At 38.7% G+C, this 17,483-nt stretch overlaps 1 protein-coding gene across 4 annotated transcripts in view; it reads right to left on the bottom strand.

Annotated features, from left to right (window-relative positions):
• The window catches only part of raly (RALY heterogeneous nuclear ribonucleoprotein), a 127,781-nt gene that overhangs the window by 90,819 nt on the left and 19,479 nt on the right, over positions 1 to 17,483 (bottom strand). For 2 of the 4 annotated variants that reach the window (XM_042405975.1, XM_042405976.1), the window contains one exon: positions 1,915 to 2,021. The exons of the other annotated variants lie outside the window; for them this stretch is intronic. In XM_042405975.1, coding sequence (XP_042261909.1) covers positions 1,915 to 2,021 — 107 coding nt within the window. The remainder of the gene's footprint in view (positions 1 to 1,914; positions 2,022 to 17,483) is intronic. 4 annotated transcript variants of the gene reach the window in all.

Raw genomic sequence — 17,483 nt, 5'->3', positions numbered from 1 at the left:
TTTTCTTCTTTCATACATATTTTTTTCCCCTTTCCCTGCAGAATAGCTTCAACAATGTAACATGAGCCAGAGTAGTTTCTACTTCTCTAGGTGTGTATAATTCATTTTCTTATTTAAGCTCGGTGTAAATGGACTCCACCGAGAACTGGCTATGAACTAATGTCTCAAACTAGGATCCAGTGGTTCTTTTTTCAATGCCAATACCCACATTATTGTAGGATTAAACTTTCAGCATGAAGCTTATAACTTATTTAACTAGTATTTATCCAGTGAAGGTTTGTTAAGCATGGGATCTCTGTGCCCAGCATCATCCTGCTTCACATTCATGCCTGGAGCTGACAGTTCCCACCAACCCATCCGTTTGGCTGGTAAGCAGCTCCACCGGAGCAGTTCGGGGGTTAAGAGTCTCGCTCAAGGGCACCGCTTCAGTTGTTTTTACAGAAGCTAAGTAAGAATGCAACTTCTGTTTGAGCTAGACGATATAATACTAACACTGCCCTCACTAGAGCTGCAATTAATTACAGTATTCATTCCACATAATAACACAGAAAGTGCTACTTTTCTAATTACAGCCTGGTGCAAAAGTAACAGATCTCACTTATTGATTTGTAATCATTTCTTTTCAGCTTTATTCTAAAAGATGAAACTTGAATGAAACTGAATAATTGGGAATAATTAAAATTCTATATCACTTTTCCTAACAAAATCAAATGGGCCCTTGTTATATGTACGCTACCCTCAAGTGGAAAAAGCAAGCTCTTTGGAAGAGACCTTGGAAGGCATCACACAAGGATGCCTTCGAAGGTTGGTGAGTGCGTAATGGGCAACAAATCAAAACCTTCCATGATAATAACATCAACAACAACAACATATGGCCCAGTCAAGTCAAGCTGCCATGCAGATCAACAGTGAAATGTGAAAAGCCAGTGAAACTGCAGTTAAAGCATCTTTAGCTTCCATAATGTGAAATTTTACTGAGTGGAACAGACTCGCAGGCTGTCATTTTGAGAAAGATTTGATCAAACTGTTCAGAGATTTGATTTAATCACTCGAAAGCCGGTGTGACTTAACAACCGCAGAGTCTCGAGACAGCTGTTTGGAGCAAGATATGACCTGTTATACAGCTATAGAGGGCTACCGGCCACCTGCCTCGCCCACTTTGTTAGATCAGGATGATGACGAGGGAGATGTTAATAAATTAGTCCACAACCACATTTTTTTTAAGACATCCAAACACAAAACTCCAACCCATTACATTGCTCCACAACTACTATGACCCACAAGCTAACAATCAAATGGGAGCACCCCGACTCACATTGTCAGGATAAATGTATGTATGTCTTCCCTGGAGTTCATTTGGGATAAACCAAAAGAATTATTGGACACATGATGGTCAATAAAATATAGGCTATTTTATGTCGTAGCTCTATGAGAGGCTTGATCTAAATTCTGTATTTTATCAGCCTACTTTTTTTCAAAATACCTAAAAACGCAAAACTACCATATAAGCACAAAACAGTACACTAACAATTGTCACTGTCTCAGTAGTACCTGACCTTAACAGTCTTGTAAATAGTAAATAGACTGCACTCATATATATATATATATCGAAACAGATAAAGCCTCTAACAATATTGTCTCTCATTCACCCACTCATGCACACACTCAGACACTGATGGCTACGGAGCTGTCATGTCTGCCCATCAGGGGTAACTTGGGGTTTAATGTCTTGCTCAAGGGCATTTTCCATATGTAGACAGGAGATCCCAGCATTAATAGGAGTTAGTAGTTCCACATGAACTTTTGGTTGTTTTGGGAAATGTGGCGGGATAGTTAGCTCAGGCTAAAGGAGCTGGCACTTCTCTACAACTCAGAATAATCTCTAGAAGGAACTACGTTTGAAAACAAACATACCTTCAGGCGATACATCTTCTTGGATGTTTGGCAGGCATTACCACCTCCTGACATGCTGGAAGGACTCGCTGCTGCCCCTCTCTGCTGAACCTGTGGCCCTAAACAGACTGCTTAAAGTTAAGTTAAGTTAAAATAATGCTGTTGGTTTATAAAGCATTGAATGGTTTAGGGCAAAAATACATTTCTGATCCGCTGCTACGTTATGAACCATCAAGACCTCTCAAGTCGTCTGGGACAGGTCTGCTTTCTGTCAAAACTAAACATGGAGAGGCAGCCTTCAGTTTTTATGCTCCACATATCTGGAACAAACTCCCAGAAAACTGCAGGTCTGCAACTCTCAGTTCTTTTAAATCACAGCTGAAGACTTTTCTGTTTGCCTTTTATTAAACCAAATGTGAGGGTTAATATCTTACACTGCACTGTAACTTTTATTCTCCTGTTTTATCTGTCTTACTCTATTGTAGCTCCCTTTTATTTCCAATTTAATACTTTTTAATTGTTAATTAAATGTCTTATATATTGCATTGTGTTGTTTTAATATTGTCTTGATGCCTTTTATGTTCCATGTAGCGCACTTTGAATTGCATTGTTGTTGAAATGCGCTATACAAATAAACTTGCCTTGCCTTTACCAACATGCTTTTCAAGCAGATTAAAGGTCATCAAAGGACAAAACACACAGCTTGTTAGCAGCCACAGTTAGCTTCAGTGAACCTTTTGAAAGTTGAATGCGTAACATTAATTTTAATAAAGCATGCTTCTGTCTCTCAGCTCCCTAACCTCGACCCAACTTAGGCCTATGTGTCTACGACTGAATCCTGCAGAGACACAATAACACCACATCAAATATTAAGTGATAAAGCTGTTTACTGCGCAAGGACACTGCGGCACATACAGATGTTTTCAAGTGAGAGTTTCTGAAGGAGGAGCCACGACTGGAGCTGCGCCCTCGCTGTCTAATTCAACCTTGGTCACAAGCTTTGTCACTTTGCAAGAACTAAAGATCGTAAATTATTTAGATTTGTGCAACAAGGGTTTTTTTTTTCCAACCGCAGTCTGATAAGAAAATAAACTTTAAGAGCAAGTCTCTGCTTCCTCCCTCCTATTGTCCTATTATTTTTTTAAGAAGCCTTTTAAGGTAATAAATCTTTATCTTTAACTACTTTTTGCTGCACAAGAACGAACCTCTGGTGTATTTTGGAGAACAAAGCTCATGAAAAGAAATTGAGAGGTGAATTTTCAGTTTGTTTGTTGTTTTTTAATCTTCAGTTTCTCTTGTCATCCTCTCCAGTTGCTTTCTTCTTCTCGTCCCTCTTGACCTTCCCTCCCTTTGTTTTCTTCTCTATACATTTTATTCCTCTTTCTTGGGCTTTATCATCCCCTCAATTTACATTTTCTTTTCTTTATCTCAAAAGTAGCTGTGACTTAGCAAACATGCCGTCTTGGGACAAGCAGTTTGGAGCAGGATACCATCTGCAACACACACTTGGCCCCCACCCACAACCTCACCCCGATTATTTATTTATTTATTTATTTATTTGGATCCCCATTAGCCACTACCATCAGAGACAACTCTGTAACCGGGATTTATTAGAAGTACAGGAATCAGCAGGGGGTGGTGTTCTGTGCCATTAGGCATTTCTGTAAACTCTTTTTAAAAACAACTTTACTTGTTGAATGTGTAATGTGTGATAGCAAACCATACCATACTTTCATTCCTCTGTACATAATGTTGCCTCGCATTATATTTTGAGACAGGAAGTGAAAAACAACCTTTTGATGCATGCCTAGTATTAAAGTTATGTTCATTACTACTATATGAAAATTGATGGTACAGGACATTTGGGATTTTATAAAACAGAACAGGGAAACAACCAACCTGTCCTTTACTAGCGGCCGACGTAAGTTTATGTGCATTATGTGCTGGTCTTTTTCCTCCTTCACTTAGTATCTTTCCCTCATAAGCTTTTAGTCTCATCCTTATTTCATCACCTCTATCTTTTCTGAAACTATTTTACCACTTTCATTTTTCCCTCTTACCATTTTTGCCCTGAAGGGCAACTCTTTTTAATTATTTCCACTCTTTCTCTAGATGAGTGTGCTGTTAATCTGTTAAATAACCAGCAGGATGAGGGAACTTCCACAGCAATTTTTAATTCAATTACATTTTTTCCAAACCAATTTTCCTTATGAAGTCATCGGTGTCTGGGGAATTACACCTGACCATTACCTTCACTTAATGTTCTTAATGCCTGGCTCGGCTCTCTTGAATGCTTAAATGACATCTTTTTTTTTGCTCCTCAGAAATCCCTGGAGGTGAAGGTGAGAGATGGTTGGATGGCATGTGACCTTTTGACCTCCAAGCAATGGATTCTGGGTATTGAGGTGAGGTGAAAAGGTGAGCGAGGAGAAATAAAAGAGAGAAAAGGGAAATGTAGGCGTATTGATGTGTGTGTGTGTGGATGTTAGTTAGCGACAGAGCATGGCTGAACAAGGCGGTAAGAAAGTTTGAGCATATGTTTAAAGTGTGTGTGTGTGTGTGTGTGTGTGTGTGTGTGTGTGTAAGCAAGTCAGAGTCAAGGTTCTGTGTCAGATCAATTCATTGTGTGCAGCACAAAGATGAAGCGTGTAGTTAGCATGCACAGCAGTAACCGTCATGAATGAACAGAGAACAAAGCTCCACCTACAGAAACCCAAGTGACACCATCAGATGTACCAACACACCAAAGGCACCACCCACACATGGTGACAGGTTATCCCTCCGAACACTTTAGTGATGATGAGAGCTTGACAAAAGAAATGGAGATAAGATTTTGAGAAAGTTAGCAATAATTCTAAGCTGGCTGGTCATGAACACTGTGGAGTTCCCGCCCAGCCTTTGTTTCCATGGCAACGTATCTTCAGCCAATCCATCCCGCTTTATTTCGATGAACACATAGCAACAACAACTAGCTAATGCTAATGTGCTGAAACTAACCTTAAAGATCCCCTCCAGGCATGTTTTAAGATTATTGATCTAATTAATTAAAACTTAAAATGGCATCTTCTCCTTCATTAAAAGTTCCAGAATCTATGAATATGCAAATGTTTTTAATGTCAAAAGTTTAACTGCTGGATAAAAAAAATGTCTCAGTCTCAGTGTATGTGCGCTGTAAGTTTCAAGTTGGGGAAATGTTCCCCTCTTCAGCAGATGAATGTGAAAACAGTCAAGTGTCAAACTCTGTGCTTCTCTGTGCAGAATGATGTATGTGCAAACATGCAACTGCAGGAACAAGAAGAAAAACACATTTTTAATGGAGGGGGACTTGTTGTTGTTGCAGGCCTTGCATAGTCAAAGGTAGTGTTGAGGAGGTTATCAAAGGTGTGAGTATAGCTGGTAAAAAGACAATTCAGAAGGAACAGTATTAAATTAAATAGTTGTATTTATTTTATTTTAAGTTAATTAAATACATGTACATATCTATTTGTCATACAACTCTTAACTATATAAAAAGTAAAATAAATGTAGTGAAATAAAAATTTCACTACATTATATGTCTACATGATGGCTAGTGATGTATAGTTTAACAACACACTGAGTGACATTGAGTGAGGTCAGATTGTTGTCCACTCGCATATTTCAGATCGGATTTGGGCTTGAACATGTACAGATGTATTTTTCAAGTAAAGAATGACAAAAAGAAGTGAAATCCTACTACTAGTGTTTGTTTATGTAGCTTCTGGAGTCAGCAGACGTCTGCTGACGGGCAGCTTCCTGAAGCTAGCCAATCAGAACAGAGTGGACTCATCGGGAGGCGGGGCCTTAAAGAGACAGGAGCTAAAACAGCCTGTTTCAGACAGAGGCTGAACTGAGGGGCTGCATAAAGAGCCAGTATAAGATAAATAAGAAGTTTTTGGAACTGTAAATCATGTCTAGATCTTCCAGTAGAGCCTTAGAATATAAATATAGATTTGTGTATGATGCGTCCCCTTTAAGCTCAAACAATACAACCAGAATGCATCCTTGGAACAAAATGGCCAGGCACTTAACTGTCTGGGATGTTTAAGAGAACTCATTTTTTTTCCCTCCTACAAGCCTAATTAGCACAGAAATACTCGACAGAAGGTTTTTTCCACTTTGATGAATTGCAGTTTAAGATTTGATGAGATGCTACTGATCTCTGTGAGCCATAACAACAGTGATCAATAATAACAGACAAAGTAAAGTAGAATATGAATACAAACACAGTAAATTGGATGCTGTTAGATATGTTTTTTTTCAGTAGATAAAGCTTTTTTTTCTTCTTTTTTTAACATTATTTCTTTTCTAATTTGTGACAATACAACAAAGGTTCCTGACTGATATCGAATGAAGGACGTTGTGTGTGCTTTAACAATTCTGTTTTCAAGTTCTAACACTATATTATGTAGAAATCTATGAGTGTAAAGACTGAAGATAATGAAAAATTTATTAGGTTATGAAACACATTTGCAGCAACATCCTGAGACAATGAACAGCAGATGAAACGAACATAAAATATATTAGAATTAAAAATGAAACAAGAATATATCAAGATATATAAATGATATAAAGGAAGATACAATGAGAAGAAAATAATTGCAAGACTTTGCAGCACATATACGCAATGCGCTGCAGATGGAAACATTTCATTTCATTACATCCAGCTGGTGCCTCCCTGTCAGCTCTCGTCACCGCTGTGTGTTGTTACACCGCTTGCGTTTTTAATTTGTATTTTTATGTTTGTTTTCTGTGCCGCTACCGCAAAAAAAAAAACCCTGTTTGCAAACCAAATGCCCCCCCGACTGCGTTAGCAAGTTTAAATTGAATCCTGACTCCAACCTGGGGTTCTGAATAAGAGAAGGCAGGGCAGCGGAGGAAGAAGGAAAAACAAAAGAACAATATGGCTTGCCAGGTGGTTGAATGATTGTTGGTATAAATCAAGAACACACACATTTACACACACACACACACTCACACTGAAACACTTATCTCTTTCTCTTTGTTGCTCTCTTTCTTCTCCGTTCTCATTTTATCAAAAGACAGCACGGATAATCTTTTCTTTGTTATCATGAAGATCTGCACACACACACACACAAACACATACACACACATAGACTTCAAAAAAAAGGAGATGAAAGCAGTGTAATTATCTTCCTATTACCCTATATAGTTACCAGTATGGACTGTGTGTGTGTGTGCTTTTAAATGTGTTTGTGCATGGGTGTGTGTGTAAATCGCTTGGCATTTGATCATGTAAGAGTGTTTCCTGGCAACACACACACACACATAAATAATGGCTGGCCGGAGCCGGTTTCTCCTACAACCAGTTTGGATGGACAGGACAGCTGGCGAGACAAAGACATGCAGGTCTATTTTAATTCATTCATAAATAATCTCCGCCCTTGATCGCTTCTTAAAAGTTCTTAAAAACCGCTTGAACATTATACATTAGCTCTTGTACACATCTGGGCCAAGTTCTCTGCATCCTTGTGACAAAAATTTTTTTCTTGGAAGGGACAAACTTCCTCCTCATGAAAGCAGGAACCATCTTTTCAGTCTGATACGGGTTGTAAGTTTGACAGTATCCACAAAGTCAATTAAGACACACAGCTGTTCGTTTCCCCCCCCCCTTTTTTTTTTTTTTTTTCTTTCGAGGCATGATGTGAATTAATGTTGGGGTTTCTTGTTTTTGTTCTTCGGCCTCATCACACTTTGATGCTTCCTTGTTTGGCAAGTTAATTTCCAAGGATCTGGGATCTTTCATCTGTCCTTCAGCCTTGTAATCTATTTTGAAATCTAATTTAGTCATCTGAGATGTAATGGAATTACGTTAGAACGCAGGAACTAAGGAAATGCTGCGGTATGCACAGAAAAATCCTCCATGCCCAGTAACATACAGGTAAAAACCCAGGACTCTGGCAACAGAGACTCCCATTGATGTTTAGGTTTAGGCAGCAAAAGCATTTTGGTTAAGGTTATTGAAAGATTGTGGTTTCACGTTAATGTTAATAAGCAAGTTGTGCTCCAAGTCATTACTAGACCACAATCTTTCCCTAACCTTAACCAAGTGCTGCCAAACTTAACCAAATAAAGTTTAATATTGCTGCAGATAGTTGATATTGTACTGCAACATTCAACATTTTTGCAACTTGCTAAATATGTTAATAAACAACATTTTCTCATCATGTTTTTACAGAACGTATTTATGCAATTTAGTCATATATGAACATCATTTCTAGGAGGCAGTGTTGCCTATTTGATGCACATTAATGCAGGGAAAATAGGACAGTGATGTATCTTGAAGGGTCAAAAGGCACCAGTGTGTGGGCTTAAATAGAAAATAATGCTTGCAGGTGTTTTGATGCACGTCATACACAGTTGATGAGTTTTGCCCTTTCAGTCGCTTGAATAAGGTGGCGAAGAGTAAATGTAGTGTATAGGCAGCAAATAAGGAATGATTTCAGAGGTTCAAGGACACTTTGACGCTAAGTAGCATAAAGTGAGAACTTCCACCGCAGCCTCCGTGATCACCGACCGTTAAAGAGGCAGAAAAAAGGTGCATAGAGGCACGAGGGAGAGCGCGCCCTTAAAGCACCCCAAATAACCATCACTCTGACAAAACACTCAATGCAGGGTGAAAAATGAGAGACATCTGCAGAGTGCAACAGATGAAAGAGCAGGGGGAGTGAACAGATTATTAGAATAATTAGAATAATTAGAATTAGAATTAAAATAAGTTCTCTTTCAAATCAAACATCCCAACATATGAATGGAAAGTATTGTTCTTACAACAAATATCACTAGGACTAGAACATTTAATATCCAAGAAATTCATGTTGTAGACACCACCACTGACTATCCCTGTAACAAATTGGCCACAGTTTCACATGTTGAACACACACGGTCCAGCCATATACTTGGTTTGTAAAGGTCAACTTAGTTTTCACAAGTAATAGGTCTGGAACAATATCAGCACAACGCAGCACCATAAAAATGTCATACATTCAACAGTTTGCCTCCAACCAGTGACTTGAATCTCGGTCCATACTTTGAGAAGCCCCAATATGAAGCATAGACAGTCAATACGTTGTTTAGCGTATACTAAAATAGCACATTCACCGTCTCAATGAGCTCCAAAAGACCACAACAACAAACCACCCAACCCAAGTTGACTAGATAAGGAAAAGCTACCCTAAAAACCCCTTTAGACATAGTGAGAAAAAATTAAAGAAGTAGGAAAAAGATGTTCTAAAGAAGAAAGTTCTAACAGTATACAAGTAAAAATCCAAAGCACAAGGGGTTTGAAATCCACCAATTGGATTAAAATCAGTCTAACTCTAATGCATGCACTGATACTAATATATCCAAACAGCGCATTTCTACACGTCTCCTCAGGTGATATCAGACTCTCTGCAGTTTAATATGATGTGACAGCAGGAAAATCTTCTTCTCTGAGCTGAGCTCCCCTCCGCTGACATCTGAGCAGCACTCAGGCAGAGACGAGCTGTCAGCGGCGGCGCGAGCGCGACAGCCCGCATAGTCAACAGACCGACGCCGACGGGAGACAGCTCGTTAAGGAACCTTGTTAAGAGACCCCTCGTTAAAGGGGAATTTCGACTGAAAAACACATGTTGAAGTTCAGCTCGCAAACGATACGATACACGCAGGAACTGTGACATGTAACAACAGAGAATCTGTCATAAGTTTAAGAGTTGAATAACTTAGTGTCTGTACCTCTGTGCTTAGTTCTTGATCATCTGTGATCACAGGATCATTATCAGTGAGGCTCTGACACCATTATCAAACTTTTTTTCATAGAAATGTGTTTCTGTGTGCAGTCACTGTGTAAAACATCCAACGCTGCCTGAACAAATTTAAGGCTTTTTCACTTATTAATAACATGGATTCTGGAGTTTATGTATGTATATACAGATGGCTGACATGTGAAAATAAAAAACGACAGAGTGAAGTGTATAAGTAGTATTTATGGTGTTTATAAATCTTTTGTACAGAAGGCACAATTACCATAATATTTATTTTATTTATCTTCTTTTTTTTTTCTGGTTGTGAAACTCCTGACTTCACCATGTGTCCAGCAACTTTCAAACCTACACCCTCGCCTAGCCTACACACACACACACAAAAAACACAAACACGCTGATGAAGTGAAGCCGACAGTAATCAGATGCATCCAGAAAGGTCGAGGCTTTTCCATTTCCATAAGGAGTCTTTCACTGCCTAAACACATTACTCAGTGGATTAAATTCAATAACCTCATTCCCACACACACATATGATTGAGCAATCCATATTAATATCATTCACACCATTATTATGACCCCACTTTCATCTGTGTACATTATTCACAGCTCAACAGCAGGGTTTGTGTTTCTGCATATTCGCATAATCAGAGTCACTCTGACCTTTGGCGAAAGAGCTGGAATTATCCCTGATGACAGAGAGATGAGATTAATCACTGAGTTACATGATACAACCTAAAGACAACAAGATATAGACAACACGCAATCTTCATATCAGCCTTCATACAGTATAGACAGCAGTCAACAGACACTTTCAATTATTGCCGCCAATCGCTATCAACACAGTCTCTATCATTGGACACAAAATTTAAACTTTTGAAGCAAGTCTTCATAATCAAAGTGAGTCAAGATCTTCAGGTCTTTTCAAGTCTGTTAAGTCTCTGAAAGACTGCAGCTCTGAACATTTTCTTTTCAAAACTGTGTTAATTGATAGTGTTTTTACAACTGAGACAAAGACAGCCGAAGCCTAAAATTAAACACTCACTCGGGTGCCATTACTTTCTCAGTGTTGCAGAATTTTACCACTTTAAAACTTTACTGCTTTTGCTTTCAGGTGACAAGTTTTGACCGTTTTGGCCCTTTTCATTCATCATGTTGCCCTGAGTGTTGGCAGTTTGTTGGGGCAGCGGTGGCCTAAAGGTTAGAGAAGCAAGGTTGTGACTGGAGGGTCATTGGTCCCCCGGACCGACATGATAAATCTGGGTGGGGAGGTGAAAAGGCAGCGCTTGCCCCTCTCTCTCTCTCTCTTTTGCCCTTGAGCAAGGCCCTTAATCCCAGCTGCTCCAGTAGAGCTGCTCAGTGGCTGGCAGATCAGGCTGTGGTTGTACTGGGTAGCTTCCAGATATGAATGTGATGAGAGCTTTCCTGAAAAAGAGAGCATTGAAAATTCCCCTGAATAGATAAAGAAAAATAAATAACAAACATTTAGCAATCAAATAAAGGAAAATTATATGTTGTATCACATAAGAAATAGAAGAGGACACTAACCCCCAACTGGTCACTGAGAAAACTTAATCTGAATCACAACAGAGATGTCCTCTTTCCTTTAACCACAAATAGCTGTCATTTATTTGTTTAATCACACACACACACATAAACACATGCAGACACACACACTTACATTACACGTTATCTTTCACTACTACACATCTGCCCTCAATCTGTATTCTTTGCTCCGGGTGACAAACCCTGTTGTGTTAAAAGCACATTAAAAGCAAATTTGACTTGACTTGGATCAAATTAAACCTTCTGCCCCCTGGTTTGACCTTTCAGTGGAGTCCATCCTCTTCTAATCTCATTAGTGAGAGCTGCATAGCAGGATGCCAACGCAGGACAGAAACAGCTCAATAACTCAGAGACGCTCTGCACATTTGAAGAGTAATTCAGCTTCATATGATAATATTTAACTTTTTTTGGTTTGTTCTTCTGATCCAATGAACATGTAATGATGCATCTGAAGTCCCTTAGTAGTTCTGTATGTCTACCACAATCATCTTTTCCTCTTTTATTAATAAATACTTATTAGATAACTCTCATCATTTATTAACTAGAAGCTGTCAATCCATCAATATTGACAAAACTAATGGTGGAAGCTTTGAGTTTATGAGTTGTGCTGAAATCGATGGACCTTCGACACTTGTGATAATTGTTTAATCATTTCTTATAAAAGAAAGGAAAAAACTTTATGGATCTAGTAACTTTTGATAGGCACTTGTCATTATTTTTGACACTTTATTGACTAAAAGGTCAATTAAATGAAAATAGTACTTGTGAATTTAGAACGACATGAAAAAATTGACAAGCATAGGAATTTACAAATGTTACATTTCACAAATATTTCACCAGATTATTCAGAAAATATCTGATTATGATGAATTCAAGGCTCGTCCTTGGCTGACTTGTTAATTTCATACCCCTTTAGTGCATGCAGTGAACTGAATGACTGCAAATGTCCTTCTGAGGGTGAGATAATCATAACCGCCACCAGAATCTTAATATATGGATATACGCATTGTTTCTGGTTGGTTGGTGTTGGTGTCAGTTGATCTATTCTAGCGCTGACTGTCTTTGCTGAATCTTAAAACCTTTTTTTAATGGTATAATGGCACATTTTCCATATAGGAAAAAAAAAGTCTCTTTAACCTAATTTCCATTTCAAGAATGCAAAACGCTTTTTGAGCCTGCTCCCTTTCACTTCCATCAGGGCAGGAAGTAGATTTTTTATTAGCAAAATCAATAAGGGATGAGTGACCTGGTCAGACAGTGTATTTAGTAAACCTCCTCCCTGCGTTAACAGAAAGCCAACAAACTAAGCATTAGTGGCTCGGTTCGACCTTTAAGCAGAGCCAAGCGCTTGTGTATTTAATCCCTTTATGAAGTGCTGCGGGGGTTAAGGCGAGCAGAGAGATCCTGGAGTGTTGTGAAGTGTGGAAACTGTGTGAAAATGGCTGTTGGAGAGACAGACCACAGCCCTTCATGAATATGGATCACAGCTGAGTGTTGGAATATGGAAATCATGTGGGTTTCATATGAATTTCGAGAGAAGGTTATACAACTCCATAGGCCTGTATCTACTTTGTTAATAACATTAAAATGATTAGCTTCCCTTCAGCATTCAGTCAATCCTTGTTACTTTCAAATTATAGTTTGTTTTAATTGTAGACGTTGACGGGCGGGGCCACAGACTTGGTCAGAAAGAATCGAGAGACAGATGTTGGTTTTGGTCTTTTCATGGGATTTGTTGGCTGTAAGTAAAATGATTTGCACCGACAGGCAACAGAACCAGAGTAAACTTATATATAAATGATGTGACTTCATCAAAATATCAGACAATCAATACAAACTCCAAGCTTTTGGCCTTGTATGTCCCTAATGAAGGGATTGTGTTGGTGTAATATGAGTCAGTCATGCAGTAAGAGCGTCAAAGTTTAAAAGGAGAGTGTCCTTTAGATGAAGTTTTTTTACATTGTTAATTTTGACAGCATTGTCTTCAGTTCACTTCCCAGAACACCACAGCACTGTTTTAATCAAAGAGCATCTCCTTTAGTATAAATACTGTTGCTGTGTACCACACTGTCTGACAGCCTGAACTATTTTTCATGTATTCTAAATTGAAATGTCACAACAAGGATTTAGGTTTCCTATCAAGTAAAAGGCTGCTGGTAAATGCTTTTGAATGAAATACAATTTGCCTTTGTCAGGACAGGAGATAACTGAAGATTTTTTTTTCAGCATACTGGATACAGCTGCATTTGCCTTTGACAGCGAGGAACAAGATGGGAAATAAAATATTCTCTTTCACCCCGGAAAGTGCAAGGGATGGCCAACGACATCTCCTTTGACAGACAGGACTTTTGTGTTACATGACAACTAAGCAGTTTCTGCTGACAATATTCAAAAGAACAGGTTGCTGTAGCGGCTGCAGCAGAGCTGAGAGGTCAGAGCCAGATGCATACACACAAAATCCCTGTACATGCTAAATGATGTGCAGAGCAGAAAAATATAAAAAAGATAGAGGAAACAGAAAAGACAGGATCTGAGGATTTAAATCATTAAGTAGTTCTGTATTCATGTATATATTACATGTGTAAAACTACCATAGAATATCACATGCTTCCAGATCAAATACTGTATGATCATAAGTGATTCTGCACTGCATTCATGAGTTCCTATCAAACACTAAAACTGCAAATGTGCACATATTTTCTGTAGCTTTTTCTGATGTTTCTGGTTTTACAGTACATGATTGGAGTCTGATTTAACCCTCAAAACACACACACACACACACACACACACACACACACACACACACAGAGAGAGAGAGAGAGACTCAAACCACACACCGCTCAGCATGAAACATGAGCTTATTTGATGTGGAGTGGGAAAGACGTTCACACATAAAAGCAGCCTAAAAGAGAGGGAATGAAAATGAGCAGCGATTGTATTTTGAAAACAAATTACAAATTTACACATGCAAACATTGCGTCACACTCTTGTAAATATAATTATGTGCATTCCAAACCGATTTTGCACATTTGTGTTTGTGTGGTTAAACATTAAACACGCAGGATCTTCTTGACTTCAGCAGCTGAAGTCTTTTCTACACTTTCTTTGATGCTTTGAGCCCGACTGTGTATTCATACTGCTCCACAGTAATACACACACTCTAACACATTATACATTCAAGACAAAATGTAAAGAAACTCTTAAAGAAAACAAAAATACAAAAAAAGCTCTACCAGCACCCTCCGGCGCTCATCACAACCCCAAAGTATGAAGGTCAACAGTCTGTTGAATTTGCTTTGAGCCTGGTTAAAAACTTCTGAGTCACTGCACACATCTCTGATTGTTCAGCAATTCAAATAATTTTGATGTTGCTCAATGTTCACTGCTTTCTCTGACTGTATAAACAATAAATCAACGGGAGCTTTGTCCGAGGCGGGATTAAGAAAGAAGACATCACTTCCCACATGAAAAATCAGTGGCAAATTTACAGAAATAACTTTTGAGTTAACTGCAAACCGCTACCACAGCTTCTGCGTTGATCGAAAATGCCATTGGTGGAACAAATATGCTAGTCAGTACTTACTGGTTGGGGTCAAATTAAATTAAATAACGACCCTATTATAATCAGAAATCGGCTATCATGAATGAAGTTAAAAAAAACGTCCTTTCAGTCTGATTATCAGGGTATCAAGTTGGTCCTCAGGGTGGAATGACAGAAAAGACATCAATATAAGATACGTTATTATATATTTCTTGTGTGGAGAGACTTTCATGTGGAAAATTTGACCTGATGGCGGTTTTGGTGGTGTAGGTCAAGGTAAAAGGTATGAATATCTACTGTAAATACGTTAATCTGGCCAGCTGTTCCTGAGGTTCTGTTCTGGACAATCTGTACAATCTTACATGCATGTTCAGACCAAAATAAACACTACATTAAAAATGTAAGGGTCCTCCTCGGTGAGAGAGTCGTACAGGTAGCGCAGAGAAGATGAAATACAATGCAGGACGTCCAAATTGAGTAATACATCCACGAGTCTGAAGACTAATCAGATGCAAAAACCATTCAATCTATGATGTCATTTATCAGTCTGAAATCGTCCCCAAAACACCTTTCCTTCTTTCTTGCATATTTATATTATATATACTGTATTTTATAATGTATTTTGTCTGTTAGTTACGGGATGTAGCACTAAACTACTGATGACATGGAATTTCTTTACTGGATTTCTTGTTTCAAAACAACCTTTCATTTGAGGTCACGCCCACTTCCTGATGGTGGTTTTGGTCAAGGTAAAAGGTATGAATATCTACCAGCTGTTCCTGAGGTTTTGTTCTGGACAATCTGTACAATCTTACATGCATGTTCAGACCAAAATAAACACTACATTAAAAATGTAAGGGTCCTCCTCGGTGAGAGTACGGTCGTACAGGTAGCGCAGAGAAGATGAAATACAATCCAGGACGTCCATTGAGTAAAAGATCCACGAGTCTGAAGATCAGATGCAAAAACCATTCAATCCATGATGTAATTTATCATAAATATGCACTTCTTTTGATTGTCCAGTCAGTGTTTTGCCTCATTGACATGAATAAGAAGGCTGCAACTTTTAAAAGCACTGATAATGTTTGTCTGAATATTGCTACAAAAATACACAGCACTCCTTAAACAGACACACTTAAGATGGTTGTGGAAGTAATAATCACAGAATTGCAGGTGTGTCTTAAAGAAACTACTCCTATAGGAAATACCACATTAAAAAAAATATCACGTCTCATGCTTGCAAATGTAATTTCATGGATTTGAAACCCATTTGGCACATTTGTGAGTCCCTACTTCTGTGTTCAAAATGGGCAAAAACGAGCTGATAGTTTGAGCCTGATTGAACTGTCACATTATTCTACACACACACACATACACGCAGGTCCACATTAACACAGATGCTGTCACATAAACCCCGATCCTACATGACCATCCTCCCTGTGTGTGTGTGTGTGTGGAGGGAAGCTGACACCTGGATATGGTCTGTGATTTGTGAGGCTGTTTTCAGTGTAGGAAGCTGCAGGACCAGATTAAACTATAACTCAGCACTTCACTGCGCAGCACGGCACACAGATATGCATGAAGCATGGTGGCTGAAGACACACATCAAACACACCTGCAAGAAAACACACACACACACACACACACGAGCTGCATCAGATTTCCATTTATGTACAACAAACTGCTCCTAAGCTAAGCTAATTCAGTCTGAAGACTTTACTTCCTTCGTTCCTTGTGTCCTTTCTTGCTTTTTTTATTCACTTTACACCTCCCCCTCCTTCCTTTCTTCCTTTCAACACACCCTAATACAAGGTATAAATCACAGCAGCCAAAATGCAGCACAGGCAAGGCGGAAATTAACAACTTAGTGCCTTATATGGTATAATCAGTCACATGATACATGATCACACACGTGTGTTGGAGCAGATTTGTATTCATGGAAAATTGACTTAATATGATAATAATTCAGACCATCCTTTATTCTTCACTTAGCCATTCCTCCACTTATTTAGCTTCCTGTTGTCAATCACTCATCTTTTATCTCTTCTACATGAAGATGGACAGCTGGTAAATGCAGCGTGTGTCGCAATTTATTAACTTGAGGAATATAAAAAGTCTGAAATCGTCCCCTTTCCTTCTTTCTTGCGTATTTATATTATATATACTGTATATTATAATCTTTTTTGTCTGTTAGTTGCGGGATGTAGCACAAAACTACTGATTATTGCCACCATGTTGCTATCTATAATGGTTCATAATTTCTGAATCATCAGACATGGAAGCCATTTTTTGATGGATTTCTTATTTCAAGACAATCTTTCATTTGAGGTCACGCCCACTTCTGCTTTCACTGATTGTCCTCCATTTTTAATCCTTACAAAACAAAGGTCTTAGCCACAATGCTTTAGGGACAGTAATGTCAGCAGCTTGGTCCATCTACCACTTTATCCCAGACTGAAATATCTTTCTCTTTATCAACTATTTGATGGCTTGCCTTGACAGTTTGTACAGACATGTACCAGATAATGTATCCTCATGACTTTGGTGATCCCCCGACTTTTCTTGTAGTACCACCATTTGTGATTTTGAGTGAAACCTCTCGACAACTATTGGATGGATTTGCAATGAAATCTGTTACAGACATTCATGTTCCTCTCAGGATGAACTGTAAAAACTGGTGGTGGTCCGCTCACTTCTCCTCTC

Source organism: Thunnus maccoyii, chromosome 3 (assembly GCF_910596095.1).
Source record: "Thunnus maccoyii chromosome 3, fThuMac1.1, whole genome shotgun sequence".
Lineage (NCBI taxonomy): Eukaryota > Metazoa > Chordata > Actinopteri > Scombriformes > Scombridae > Thunnus > Thunnus maccoyii.
The sequence above is the reverse complement of the archived record's forward strand: the minus strand, read 5'-3'. Positions and strand labels throughout refer to the sequence as shown.